The sequence below is a fragment of the Clupea harengus genome, chromosome 16 (assembly GCF_900700415.2).
Source record: "Clupea harengus chromosome 16, Ch_v2.0.2, whole genome shotgun sequence".
Lineage (NCBI taxonomy): Eukaryota > Metazoa > Chordata > Actinopteri > Clupeiformes > Clupeidae > Clupea > Clupea harengus.
This window is the reverse complement of record NC_045167.1, coordinates 11,268,372-11,283,371: the sequence shown is the minus strand read 5'-3', so window position 1 is coordinate 11,283,371 and position 15,000 is coordinate 11,268,372. Positions and strand designations below refer to the sequence as shown.

General features: G+C 44.2%; 1 protein-coding gene across 4 annotated transcripts in view; it reads left to right on the top strand.

Moving 5' to 3' along the window:
- The window catches only part of tfec (transcription factor EC), a 16,547-nt gene extending 1,620 nt beyond the window's left edge, over positions 1-14,927 (top strand). Inside the window, exons 2-9 of one of the 4 annotated variants that reach the window (XM_042710082.1) lie at positions 4,495-4,743; positions 5,166-5,267; positions 7,984-8,029; positions 9,597-9,653; positions 9,778-9,853; positions 10,166-10,207; positions 11,392-11,539; positions 13,712-14,927. In XM_042710082.1, the coding sequence (XP_042566016.1) occupies positions 4,495-4,743; positions 5,166-5,267; positions 7,984-8,029; positions 9,597-9,653; positions 9,778-9,853; positions 10,166-10,207; positions 11,392-11,539; positions 13,712-14,227 (1,236 nt within the window). In that variant the 3' untranslated portion in view covers positions 14,228-14,927. Of the gene's footprint in view, positions 1-36; positions 299-4,494; positions 4,744-5,165; positions 5,268-7,983; positions 8,105-9,596; positions 9,654-9,777; positions 9,854-10,165; positions 10,208-11,391; positions 11,540-13,711 lie in introns of those variants that run through there. The other 3 variants (XM_031583070.2, XM_031583069.2, XM_042710083.1) reach the window with 3 other exon arrangements.
- Positions 14,928-15,000: the final 73 nt, after the last annotated feature.

The window sequence follows — 15,000 nt, the reverse complement described above, 5'->3', positions numbered from 1 at the left end:
TGGTCGAGGGTCACGAAACAAACACTTACTCTGTGTCAGCTGTAGCCAAGCGGAGAGTGTGTGAAAAAAATGACCTCTGTCCAGCCAGGGTTTTATCCACTATTTCTGCAACAGACTAGCCCAGTGTTTCATAAGCATGAAGTGAAACAAGAACTTGAGTAACACTGAAACAATATTGAGCAACCCTAGACTGTCTTTAAACAGAGGTCATCGTAACACGTCCAACAGTTGGGCAGTGGAATGAATGGATGTAGGTAATCTACACGGAGGTAGTGAATATACCAGCATCTCCAAAAAGGTAATATTGACAGCACATTTTAATGTACACAATGAATACTAAGTTGGTAGCTTCCTGTGTCTACGCAGGGATAGCCAACAGAAGTTTTTTTTTGTGCGTATGCTTGTAGTGATTTTTCTTGTAAACCAAAAGGGCAACTGAAATATGTATTTCTTCCATTTCTTCCTAAATGAAATTCTGCTAACTAATTGCTGCATGTGTAGCGATTAGCCATGAAAAAACGGATCCTGCATGTAATCCAATTACTGAGTATACAAAGTTAGCACAGTTAAGGTAAATTGATTTGGTTGGGCAACTGTACTCAGATCAATTAAGTTTTTTGCTGTTGGGTAAATTAAGGCTCAACTACTTCCTGTAGATTTCTTTGCTCTGTGCAACTCTAAAAGTAGTTTGAGTGAATCAGCGAAAAAAAAAGGTAATTAAAAAAGGAATTGGGGAAATAACGGAAAATACATTTGTGGCAAGTCATCGTCTTGGCGATGGCTTTTGGAGGGGAACGAGAGAATGTGTCTCTGTGTACTCTGTTGTATCAAATTAGTGTCATATCTGATCTAAGCAGCTTAGGGACTTGAAACGATGTTACAAAGATGCAGCTGCAACTAGCACGGAGGCTGAAAAAAAACACTCATGTTCCAGTCGATAAAAGGAAAGGCATTACTAAAGGAAAACCAACCTATGGTTTGGCAGTGTAATAATGATACCCCTGGTTTCTGGACAGGAGACTGGGCAGAGAGTTGTTGTAGTCGCTACTTTACTTTGACAGCTGTGGGTACACAAAGTCATGATATTTATAAACTAGACGGCGTAAACAAACAAACAAACAAAAATGTGGTTTCGTCATTCATCTTCTGGCAATAAAACACGTATGTGAATGTGGTGTGTGTGTGTGCGCATGTGTGGGTGTGTGACAGTGTGAGGTGGTCACTCTGGCAGTACATAAATACAGCACTTACAGGATCTGGGAATAGCTTAAAAAGTGAACTACACTTTTATTTCTTTTTAATCTGCTCATTATCCCCCAAAGTGCAAAGGCCTGTAAATCAAAGCAGTCCAGATTTACAGATACTTGTCCTTTTCTGTCCTCAGAGGCAGCTGTGTGTCTGTGAGTAAGTGTGTGTGTGTGTGTGTGTGTCTGTGTGTGTGTGTGTGTGTGTGTGTGTGTGTGTGTCTGTGTGTGTGTGTGTGTGTGTGTGTGTGTGTGTGTGTGTGTGTGTGTGTGTGTGTGTGTGTGTGTGTGTGTGTGTGTATGTGTGTATATGTGTGTATGTGTGTGTGTGTGTGTGTGTGTGTGTATGTGTGTGTGTGTGAGAGAGAGAGAGTGTGTGTGTGTGTGTGTTCACACATAGACAAGCCATTGTCTGTCGGCCGCATTAACTGGACTGCAGAGCCATTGCAACTGGAATCAAATTAAAGGGCCTAAGGACTTAATAAGCGTGTCTCCTGCATTTACAGTAGAGAGAGAGAGAGATGTGGAGAGGGAGTTAGAGAGGGAGAGAGAGAGAGAGAGAGAGAGAGATGGAGAGAAAGTTAGAGAGGAAGAAAGATGGAGAGAGAGAGTTCTGTTCTGATGTTCTGTTCTGTTCTGTTTTGCTAGAGATACTAACTACCTGTATAATTAGAAATGCTTTGACAATACAAAGTATGTTTTTGTCATGCCAATGAAGCTAATTTAAATAAAAAATGTAACTGAGAGTTACAGAGAGAGAGATGGAGAAGGATGGAAATGGAGGGATGGAGAGAGAGAGTAAAAGAGAGAGTTAGAAAGAGAGAGAGAGACTTAGGGAGGTGGAGAGAGTGATGGAGAGACAGAGAGACGGTATGTCAAGGACAGCCTTCAAACACACAAGCAAAGGACAGGAGGTCCTGGCCTGTTTCTGTACTGGTGCAGAGAGGCTGATTAAGACACACAGAGAAACTTGTTCAGTTCCCCCTGGAAATGAACCTATATATCGCTCTCTCCAATCATTCTTTCACTTCTCTCACTTGCTGTTACAGTCTGCTGCTTGCTCTTTCACTTTTTTCTCCCTCAAATACACACACACACACTTTTTAAACTCAATCTCAATAATTTAACTTTTTTGTGTATGTGTCAGTGTATTTCACAATTTAAAGGTGTGTGTATTTCTGTAAGCTAATGAGGGTGCTATATAAATAAATAAATAAATAAATAAATATATATATATATATATATATATTAGAATGATATTAGAATGATATATGCAAGTCTTGACTTTTAACCTGAGTAAAGTAAAGGGATGAGAAACAGTGTTGCATTAGGATTTCACTGGAAGCACTTTATTAACTATAGACCACAGGACTATTGGCTAAAGATTATTGAGCTGTGCTGCTACAGCTGTTGGAGCCTTAAGTGATGAATGTGACTTCTTTTCATAATCCATAATTTGGAGAATTAATGTCAATCCTCTTTGGGATTATGAAACTTTTGTATGAAATTGAATTTGACATAAACCAATTGGATGTTTCCCCGCTTCATGGCATCATTCAGACGTAACAAATGTGTTGCCTCTTCTGCGGGATCTAAAAATACCTCAGGACCCAATGAAACCATGTTGCAGATGCACTGTGTGACCCAAGGGTGAGGGCCAAAAAAGAAACATTCCATGACAAAAACACACAAAAAGAAAAATCCTCTCCTTACACTCTCTCTCACACACACAGAGAGGCTCCAACAAAAGAAGAATAGCCTTCTCGCATTTACGAGATGAGGCCGGTTAAAATTAGACGGAGAGCAGCTTTTTGGGTCCTAGTTATTCTTCGGCTATCAGCGGAAGACAATGCACCCACAGAGCAGCCGTGGTAAAAATGGCTGCCGCCGGGTTATTTAAAAACACACGTAGAACAAATGCCATTTGTGCCCTGGTTCCCCCCTAAGCAGAAGGGGCATAAAAAAGAACCAGGGGGACATTTGTGATTGGCCGGCCTGCACGCCATGAAAGCTTGGCACCCACCCCTCAACTGCCCCCCCCAACCCCCCCACCCCCTCCCGTTGAAAAGACTGATAGAGGCCATAGGCAGATATCCTGTTGTGATCAAACTGAGGGCAATCTGATGGGTCTCTGTTTGAGGTGATTATCATGGCAGTAAAAAAAGGGGGCTAGCCTGTTCCACGCTCTTTCCGCTAATTAGGTCATTTAGTGTTTGGCCCTGCCTTCTTATAAGGGCCCACTGGTTGGAGAGGAGGGGACAGTCACCGTCTCTGACACACCAATACTTCATCTTCTTCTTCAGGAGAGAGTTGTCGCCACCAGCAACAACCAAGTCAGTGACGGGATAATTTCTGGGTTTCTCTGCAAAAACAAAACAAAACAAATACAGGAAAACTGAAAACTGAACACTAAGAAACAAAAACGGAAAAAAAAGTTCTCGGCGAACTGAAGACGGCGTGTGATGAGAATGCCCCATTTAACCGACTGTAGTTACTACAACATGAGAGACGGCATCCGAGTTTCCAACGTAAGGAGCTTTTTGGCATTTGGGGTTTCTGCACGGCTCGCCTTCACACTGAAGGGGACTAGTTCAGAGGGCCGTCGTTTTTGCTGGTGCTGCTGTTGGTGGTGTTGTTATTTTAGTGAGGTTGGAGATTGGTGAGGTGGATTTCGTAGTGTCTGTCTGAGTGTGTAGCTTTGCTAGCAGCCTGGCTCTTGGTTAGCTCTGCTTTACTGGCAGTGCCTGTCTTTTCCCTATCAGTCAATGAGTGACCTGAGTGTGACTGCAATGTTGGTTTGTACACAAAATGTCTGTTCTATGCTTGTTAGCTTAAGAGCTCTTTTTTATGGTGTACACTTCCAGTTAATCTGACTCACTTGATATGACGTATGATTGTTTGTGTGTTTGTTTGTTTGTGTGCGTGCTTTATGTATTGTATATGTTATGGATTTGTATGGGTCTGTCGCTCTTGCTACGATATGTTCTTTTTTAGTATGTGTGTACATGTGTGTGTATGTGTGTACATGTGTGTGTATGTATGTACATGTGTGTGTATGTATGTACATGTGTGTGTATGTGTGTACATGTGTGTGTATGTGTGTACATGTGTGTGTATGTGTGTACATGTGTGTGTATGTGTGTACATGTGTGTATGTGTGTACACGTGTGTGTATGTATGTCTTGACTTTCTAAAAGCTCTAAATGTCTCTATCTCTCTCTATGTTCACCCACCACCCTTTCCCTCCCAGGTGCAGAACCACCTAGAGAACCCAAAGTACCACTTCCACCAGGCTCAGGCCCAGCAGGTGAAGCAGTACCTGACCCTGAGCTCTAAGCTTGCCGGCCAAGCCCACCCAGGTCCCCACCCCCACGCCGGGCAGCCGCTGGGGGCCGCGCCAGTAATGCGCAATGGGCACATGCCCCAGGAAGGAGACGGCAGCACCCAGGGCAGCCCTGTCACCCTGCATTCCCTGGCAACCAGTAACCATGACAGCGAGGTGAGTTGGATATGTGTCCTTACGTAAAAGCTTTAAAAGTCTGAAACTTTATTATGCTCCTGCCCAACCCCCCAATCACCATCCAACCACACTCTCCCTGTTCACCAATAACTTCATTAATCAGAAAGAAAATTGTGGAAACTAGTTTGATTGCAGGCGTTTCTGTGTTAGGTAACTCCTCCCTGCCCCACCACTCTCTTTCTCTGCTCTGCTGATTTCTGAAGAAACGTCTGTCGTCGGATTAGTTTCCCAACTTCTTATCTGTCTGTGTACTGTTCTTTATGAATGATTGATTCAATGTTATTTTCTTCCATGCTAAAAACAAAAACAAACAAACAAACAGACATCAACAACAATAACAACTACATTTATTTATGATTGTCAGAGCAAAGGGCTAAACTGAAATTACTGTTTTTTTTTAGTTTCCAATGGATGAAGTTATTGATGACTTAATTAGCCTTGAATCCGGTTTCAATGATGGGGGCTTGGATTGCATGGAGTCTAACATCCTAATGCAAAGCAATGTAAGTATAGTCTACTGTCAACTACTCTGTGGCTATGTGTGTGTGTGTGTGTGTGTGTGTGTGTGTGTGTGTGTGTGTGTGTGTGTGTGTGTGTGTGTGTGTGTTTGTGTGTGTGTGTGTGTGTGCGTGTGGCCAGTCCACTTTCATTGTTTGCATACCTTGCATATTAGCATCAGTATTTAACTGTGATTAGGTTTTTCCTTTGTAGGAAGTATAGCATAGAGTAAAGCAAAACCAGCAAACAAGCAATTAGCACAACTTTGCCAATCACCTAACAATGCAACTGGTGGTGTGCCTGATGGTTTTACACTGAAAAGTAAATGTGGTTGAAGCAATTAGAGTGCTTCAAAGACACTGGTAGGGATGAAAGGCTTTTTCACCCCAAGGCAAACATCACTGTCATCAGCCTCGGGGACAAGCTTGGGAAAAGGGGGTCTCTGTCTCGGTGTGAGGTCAGATTAAGTACGCCCAGGAGTCAAAGTTCAATGTATTAGCCTACCTAGTAAGAGGACTTAAGGCATTTTCTCTTTTTTTCTTTCTCTCACTCTCTTGCTAAGCCTAACGATACAATGGATTACGCAGATGCTGACAGTTAACATAGTAGCATTTGCTGATGCAAGGAAGGAGAGAGAGAGTGTTAATTAGGGAGTGAATGTTTTCAGTCCCTTTTTTACCCTCCTTACACTGGGGAGACTCAGCTCAGTGTGTGTGTGTGTGTGTGTGTGTGTGTGTGTGTGTGTGTGAGTGTGTGTGTGTGTGTGTGTGTGTGGTGACACTTCATCCACGAGGTGAGAAAAACTGAAACCGACTTGAGGAATGCGAGTGAATGGAACGAAAATATGTTAGCCATGTTGCGCAGTGCTACCACTGAGATAGAAAATAAAACGTACTCTTTCAAAACGAGTATTTACAGAGAACAGTGAGGGAAAGAATGCATGGGAGTCTGAGGGGAACAAGTGGGCCTAGTATGACAGGGATGCGGGCTAGCATTCCTGAACTGTTAGTTGATGCTAATGTTCGCTAGCTCTCGGACAAAGAGATACTTGAATCTTCATTAGCGCCACACCTGAGTCCAACCCTGAAATATGCCACTCTGAAAGAGAATCTGTCGAGCAGAAATCCAAGCTAAAGAAGGGACACTTTCAGACATAGAGAAGTGGATTGAGAGAGAGAACGTAAAAAAAAGAGGTTAGCAGAAATTAAGTGATAAAAAAGAGGGGTTAAAAAAGTGTGGTGTGTGAGAGTAGAAGAGATAGGCATTTAGTGCATGGTAGATAGAGAGGAAAAAAAACAGACACTAGTTGATAGAAGCCTCAAGAGAATGAGAGATGAGAGAGAGAGAAGAAGATTATGATTATACAGAAGGAAGGCAGTGAGGCATTGGATAGGACTAATACATACACCCCCGATGGGCCTGTTCTGAAATGATACCATGCTTAAATGGATCAATTCGTTTTAATTAGTCGCACGGAGCAATGCGTCTCAGCTCTATGGAGTGTCAACACATCCGCCAACACAGATGGGGATGGATGGAAGCGATTACCAGACCGGCAGGCGGACGACTGTTGCAATCCTTCATTTTGATTAGCAGCGCCCCACCTCATGCGTGCACATAGACAGTCTACACACACACACACACACACACACACACACACACACACACACACACACACACACACACACACACACACACAGACACACAGACACACAAAGACACATTTGCATCAACTAATGCTAGGATAATCACTAATGCAAAATCAGGGATCACATAATGGCATCTCTATCTGTGTTGGCTTTCTCTTGATCTCTCTCTTGATCTCTCTCTCCCTCTCTCTCTCTCTCCCTCTCTCTCTCTCTCTCTCTCTCTCTCTCTCGTTCTCTTGCTCCTTGCCCTCTACCTGAGGTACCAGGAGAATCAGATTGGATTCGGACATTTGCTTTGAAAATCAGCTTTTCATAGTACAGCATACAGGGCAGCTTGGGGCACAAGAAACAAACACACACACACACACATACACACACACACACACACAGACACACACAGACGGCTCTCCACACATAGCTTTCTTGATCCATATCTCCACATTCCATCAGTGTCACACAGATTAGGAAGAAACTAAAATGTCTTCATGCTCTTGGGTGGTTAAGGGAGTACCCCATCTTTGGCATCTGTGTGTGCATGTGTGTGTGTTTGTGTGTGTGTGTCTGTGTGTTTGTGTGTGCATGTGTGTGTGTTTGTGTGTGTGTGTGTCTGTGTGTTTGTAAGAGCAAGAGAGACAACGGGGTAACCCCTTACATGAAGCGGGGAGCTATTTTTAAAACACACAGCTGTCTCTGTGTCATGGAGACCCAGTTCAAGGAGCACTGTTACTACTGGAAACATGGAGAAAGCCAGACAAAGGCCTCCCATCCCTATACAGGATGGAGAGAGTGAACACACGCACACACACACATGCGCGTGCACACACACACATACACAGGCCTAGAGGCCTTCTCAGTGGTGCCCCCAGTAACCCCCTCCCCCCCTCTCTCTCTGTCTCCGTGTCTCTTCCTCTCATCTTTAAAGAGTTTAATACATCTAAGGGAAAGAGACAGGAACTCAATTGAGACCTGACTCTAGTGTCTAGACAATGCAGTGCCGTGGCTTGTCAGGAGGAGTCTAAGAATGTGGAAGTTTAGAAGCTGACCTTCTGTGTTTTTTCTCTTTTCTTCCTAGGTGTCCTTGAACGGCGGGATGCTGGACATGTACGACGTTATGCCAGGTATGCCTGCCCCTCATGGTGGACTGACAACCCTCTCATGCCCCACAAAGATCACTGTTAAGAGAGAGGTCACAGGTATGCACTCTCACAGCCTAGAGCAGAGCTAGCCGCTAATGCTAAAAAGAACAGCACCAACACATTTTTTTTAAGGCAGGAATCAATGCAATTCTCACAATCAGAACAAACACGGAGATGAGGGGATCAACATTAATATTTACATTTTATTAAATTTGTATTGAAGAGAATGAAGGAAGGGGGGATGGATGGAGATTGGTTATTTGTAGAGAGTGACACACAGTGAGAGCTTTTTCGAGTGAAACTTTTCAAAGTTGTGTTTGAAAGAACTTGATTCAATGGCGAACACAAAAAGTAACCCAATCAAAGCGCAACTGAGTCATTAGAGGCGGTTCAAGAGATGCTGCACGTGTGTGTATGCGTGAAATGCACTTAGGGAGGAAAATTGACCGATTTAGGTCCTGGTTCCACGGTTGGATCATGTCTGTCGAACGTTTTTTAAATCAAATGTGGCCGAATTTCAAAAGAAAACACAAAAATATGTTTATGTGTTTTTTGTAGATTTATTCCCTCAAAGTATGCTCAAAACTTGTTTGGGTTGCAGTTAGATATCCCTCTTCTCTGATAATCCGTAAATCATTTCCTAAAAAAAAGAGAAAAATGGCAGTGTGTTTGCCATGGCGCACACAAGCAACACAGAAAAGCCTCTGTGAAAATGAACGCTGTCTTTTTTCTCATGAATGTCATGCATCAAGTAGAGCTAATTGATTTAGGAAATAGAAAGGATGCCTGAAGAACACTTCACTACGATGCGCAAATAAGTAAATTACAATCTTTTTCATATAAGTGTGCTAGGCCCAGACAATGGCCGTGTTACATGCAGTTTTAAATGGGCCTTATTGAATCAACAGAAAACAGATTGAGAAATCCAATCACGCTGCCCAATTATGTAATTTGTAAGAATGCGAATGTGAATATGAACACTTGAGGGAGTATCTCTCGCCCACTCCGACCCCCCCGCTCCCCCTTTAACCCGCACGCCTACCCTAGCTCATCCTCTTTTTTTTTCTTTAAATACTAAATTAGCAAATTTGTTAAGTTGACTTGATTGTGAGTTTCAGTATGTTAACAAGGACACAGAGCCTGCCACTGAGGGCCAAAGAAAAGGAGTTCTGTGGGCTAGGAAGAAGGGCCCTTTGAGGGTGGATGGAGGGGGTAAAAAGGTCAATCCTGTTTGTGGTCGGAGGGGTTGCGTGGTGCTGGGGGGTTGTGAGGGTGGAGGGGGGAGGGTGGAGGGGTCCTTTTGGGATGCTGGAGTCGGGGTCAGACGTTCCATTGTAAGTCTTTGATCACTTCGATCGGCGTAAGAGGGTGCTAGGGTTGAGCTGACTGATGTTCTATGTGAGTGTGTGTGCGTTTGTGTGTGTGTGCGTTTGTGTGTGTGCGATTGTGTGTTAGTGTTTATGTGATAGCTTGGGGTTGCCACAACTTACGTGAACTTTCTCTTTCTTTCTCTCTCCTCTGTTCTTTCTTCTCTCCTCCATCTTCACAGAGAACGACACCAGAGTTATGGCCAAAGAGCGACAGAAAAAAAACAATCACAATCTGAGTAAGCGCTTTTGTCACTGAAGTTAAATTTTTACTTTGTTTGTAAAACTTGATTTAATTTGCCTTTTTCAAAAGCGTGAAAATAGTTTATCAGAAGTTATGAATTTGCACTGTTTGTCTTTCAGTTGAGCGGAGGAGAAGGTACAACATCAACTACAGAATCAAAGAGCTGGGAACCCTCATACCAAAGTCTAATGACCCGTGAGTTTCTAAGTGTTTTCATTTTATTTTTTATTATTTTTAGACATGCAATTTCCTATTATTCCTGGGGAAGTACAAGCTTTGGTTTTGTATACAGTCAGACACCTGCCTTCCAGAAACTTGCAAGTCCAGGTGCGAGTATTGCACCAAGCAGGATAACTCAGTTATCCGAGTAGCCTCAAAAATAGCACGAAACAACCTCTCTGAACCTTTGTCAATAAATAGCATCAAAACTAGCACATGCGCTACACAAAAGTCAAGGTTGTGGTGGTGCCTGCCTGTCTAATGCATTCCCTGGGCATGTCTCCACAGCGGCGAGGATGAAAGAGAGGCGTGGGGCTGGTCAAAGCAATGGTAAAATGAAAAATAAAAATGAAAACATTCCTTTCCTTTTATGGCCCACATTGGTTTCAGTAGTTAACTACACAAAAAATGGCAAAAAGTAATTCAACTACTTGAATCACTATGAAAGTATGAATGAGGTTGAACTACCAGCAAGCTACTGCAAAATGTAGTTAAACTCCTAGTAAAATGACATGTAGCTCAATACTCCCCAACACTGATTTTGTTGAATGATGGAAGAAAAACAGTCAAACAAAAAGTCCAGTACATCGCAATTGACCTTTCTAAGACTGATAATCTTTTATTCTATTCACCATTTCAAAGTGTGGCCATACTCTGAGTAAACAAAATCACACCCGTACTTTTTCCTTTCTTGATTATATTCTTACCAAAGGCCCCAAAGGGCTGTCTAAAGTTTCTGATTCATGTTTGAATAAAGAGTGCTGAAGTCTCTAGCTTTTTCACTGGAAGCTTCCAGAGTCCTTGAATGAGACTGAGGTCAAGAGGAGGCAGGTTGGAGCACAATTGGCCTCGAGAATGAACCTCAGCCCAGAGTGGGAATCCATTGGCCCAGCTCAATTGAACTTTGGATGGAATTTAAATGGAGGGTGACTGTTTTCGCCGTGCCATTAACACAAGATAAAGGAGATTATTAGCTGCGATCAGAACTCAACGTCTTATTCTGGTGGAAAGGGACGGTTTTAACCAGGTCTCTCTCGCTTTCTCTCTCGTTTTAAAAACGTAATAGTATCAGGAATGAGTGCACTTTGCTTCCTCCTTTAAGTCCAATCTTTTTTTTTTATATACCCTTTTTCCGACACTCATTTTTGGCTCAGGGATTAATTTTACCACACAAGGACCCCTAGAATGGACTTCTCCAGATGTACTTAAGTATTCTATTAAAAATCCCATTCAGGGGTCCGACATAATGTCCGAGAATGAATAATTGGTCGTGTAAATCACCATCTCTTATTCATATATAAAAATGGAGCCTTTGTACGTTTTTTTTTTCGCTCACTCAGTGCGTTTCTTTCAGGGTGCGAGCATTCTTGCTGACACGTGGACTTGTATTTAAAAGGTTATCTTTCTCCCTCTCTCCCTCTCTCTCCCTTCCTCCCTCTCTCCCTCCCTCCCTCTCTCTCTCTCTCTCTCTCTCTCTCTCTCTCTCTCTCCCTGTCCTCTGTGTGGCTCTGCAGTGACATGCGCTGGAACAAAGGCACCATCCTGAAGGCCTCGGTGGAGTACATCAAGTGGCTGCAGAAAGAGCAGCAACATGCCCGAGAGCTGGAGAGCCGACAGAAGAAGCTGGAACAGGCAAACCGCAGACTGCTGCTCAGGATCCAGGTATGGGGCAGACAGAGAGATGGAGAGAGTGGGGCAGAGAAAGAAATAATTAGTTTGTGTGTGTGTATGTGTGTGTGTGTGTGAGAGAGAGAGAGAGAGAGAGAGAGAGAGAGTGAGAGAGAGAGAGAGAGAGAGAGAAAGAATAATTGTGTGTGTGTGTGTGTGGGGGGGCATTGTTGTTCTGTTGTTCTGACTAGTGAGAAAGAGGGTGGGAAAGAAAAGAGAGAATGAGTGTGTATATGTGTAGGTGTGTGTGAGGGAGGTGGGAAAAGAAAAAAAGAAAACCAAAGGTGAACATTCTAAAGGAGTCAACACGATACAGGGTGACAGCTCAATGGGACAAAGACAGAGAGTAAACAAAAGTAAAGAGACAGACAGTCACACACACACACACGCACACACACACACACACACACACACACACACACACACACACACACACACACACACCAACAGATAAAGAAACCCTTTGCACCCCGTTCTTTCCTCTCGCCCCTCCATCCCTCCCTCCCCAGTCCTGGCCGCTCGTCTGCCAGACTTCCCATTGATGTCAGTAACCGCTGTGTCTTCCCCTTTGCTTTGAAGTGAGGCCGGCTGCAGTAATGATTTGATTATTAAATCCTGCATCAGAGGACCACACCTCCCTTCCCCTCACCCAAACACATGCACACACACACACACACACACACACACACACACACACACACACACACACACACACACACACACACACACACACACACACACACACACACACACATGCGTACCAACACACACACACTACACATTCCCACACAGAAATACACACACACACAAGCACACCAATACACACATACACACAACACATACACACTTAGATACACACACACACATACAGAAACACACACATATACACATGGCTCTAATACCACATCCCAAAGCCTGAATAAGAGAGAGAAGGGGAGAAATGAGAGAAGGCTGGCTAGGATCATGCATTCAAATTGGCCTCGTATCGACACACTGTGCTCAGGGCAGGCATACTGGGGAGAGAAGACAAGGTAATTAGACACCAACAGTTATACCAGACTTCTGCTCCCCCCACGCAGTCAGAACTTTGCCTCTGTAGGGCCGGGGAATAGGCCATGGCATTCTGAGCCAGGCCACAACATGTTGTTATGGAGGCATACGCAACCTTTTCGCATTTCGAGGCCTTGGCTAGCAAAGGTGCTCTAAAGGGATGGAAAAGCGTTTTTCTGCTCAGTTTATAAGTCAAAAAGCTCTGTAGGGTGTAATTGAACACTTTAAGTATTCTGTGACACAGATGGGACCTATATTCCACATTGTCGCTGTCCAAGAATGGCAAAGACAAACAGATGAACAATGTTCAACATTGTATCAGCGTTGTGGCATTGTTCCACCCTGTATCAGCATTGTAGCAGTGTATAACATTGTAACAGCATTGTTATAGTGGGCTCTGACTGACTGACTGAGATAGATCTTTAAGGAGCAGAAGACTCCCAGTCTTCATGTAAGCCTCTGTGAGGTGAAAGCCCTTTACTAGAGCACTACTGCCACAGACTGATGATGCACTGATCCCACTGATGGATAAGCATTTGCGAGTGGCCAACACCCCCCCTTTTCTTTACACTGTCCCTGTCATGTTTATGATGGTGAAGCCCAAAGGATGGATTAGTCCAAGAGGGAAGCTGGGGGTGGGGGGTGGATGGTGTCGTAGATGTAGATGTATCAAGCCATTGGACACACGCTCTGGAGATAGCCGAGGGCTAGATTAATCACTCCCCCAGTACTAAATTAGGGAGCTGTTTAAACACTATCAGTCACCCAGGCTGTGGTGAGTGAGCGCCGATGTGGACTTGGGGAGGCTTGGCCAGATAGTGACTACAGAATGGATCTGCCTGTCATCTGGTTCAAATACACTGCAGTCTACCACTTCATTTTATGGGAGAGAGGATGTTTGTGTGGTGGATTTTTGTGGGGACAGTAATGTATCATACATTTAAGTGTATTAGCTGGTAATGCATTGTTTTTTACTGTAGGGTTTCTTTGTTTTCGGAGTACTGCATTAGTAAAAGCCTATTTCCTAGCATACTATGTTTTCTGTGGTCTTTCTTGTCTGTAATCTCTGAGGTTTAACTTTCTGGTCTTCTCCTCCTCTGCGTTCTTCTCTCTCAGGAGCTGGAGATCCAGGCGCGGGCTCACGGTCTGCCCAGCATGGCCACCACCCTGGGGTCAGTAGAGCTCTCCACCCACCTCCTTAAACAGCAGCAGGGACCCCAGCCACCACAGCAGCCGCCTCTCTACCCCGAGGAGCTCAACGGCGGGGGGGAGTACCTGCCCCGCACCCCGATCGCAGGACCCCAACCTGGTGGCGGCGCTGCCGTGGCAACGACTGGGGTGCCTCTCGGGCCCAACGGAGGGGCTGCAGGTGGCATGCGTTCGTCGTCATCACCGTTAGGGGCGACAGCTGGGGAGCCCGGCGACGGCTCGACGACCTTCATGGACCCCCTGTCCCACTTCACGGACTTCTTCAGCGCCACGCTGAAGGAGGAGCACCGGCTGGAGGAGATGCTGATGGACGACCCGCTCTCGCCATTCGGCACCGACCCGCTTCTGTCCGCTGTCTCGCCCGATGCCTCCAAGGGCTCCAGCCGCCGCTCCAGCTTCAGCACAGACGACGACGACCTCTGATGTCCCAGTCACCTTTCACCCTCCTGACCTCTGACCCTGCCAGTCCGACATGCTCCCAACAACAACAACAACAACAGACAAAAAAGACATTTGGGCTCCATGCAAGTCTGACACCCAGTACCCTTATCTCCTGAACTCCTTTCCTGTCCGTGAAGAGTGGAGAGAGACAGAGAACGCAGCTCCTTCTTCCTCCTCCCAGATCTTACCACCATTCATTCATTAACTTATTAAGAGAGAAAAAGGGAGCCAATGATAGTGGGAGGTACTGACATAACTCTGCTGAGAACACTGTACAGCCTGTGTCACAACTGAACTGAACTGAATAACTCTTTTACTGTATGCAGTTCTTACACTGACCACGTCTGCTCTCTGCGCCGTGCAGAAGAGATGTGTTTTAAACGTGCTTTATTGACGTTTATGAGGTGAAGATGGCCGACGTTGCCTTAATCAACCGCTTTGTAAAAAAAAAGTGGAAAAAGCAATGCAAATATAATCGTACTAGCTAAATACTTAACAAACCCTTCTATTGTCTTGTATTAAGTGTATTTTTTAAGAAAAGATATATGTGTGTATTTATATGTTTTAATCCATGTATTCTTGAAAACAATATTTCTTACACCATCTAACATGATACCTTTTTTATTCTTGTTTTGGGGGGGTGGGGAAAAGAGAAATAAACACCTTTTTATTTTCAATGAAATCAAGTTTGTCTGCTTTTTATACAGTATCGTTGGTGCGTCAAAATTAAAATCTGCAAAACTATGAGCTTATTC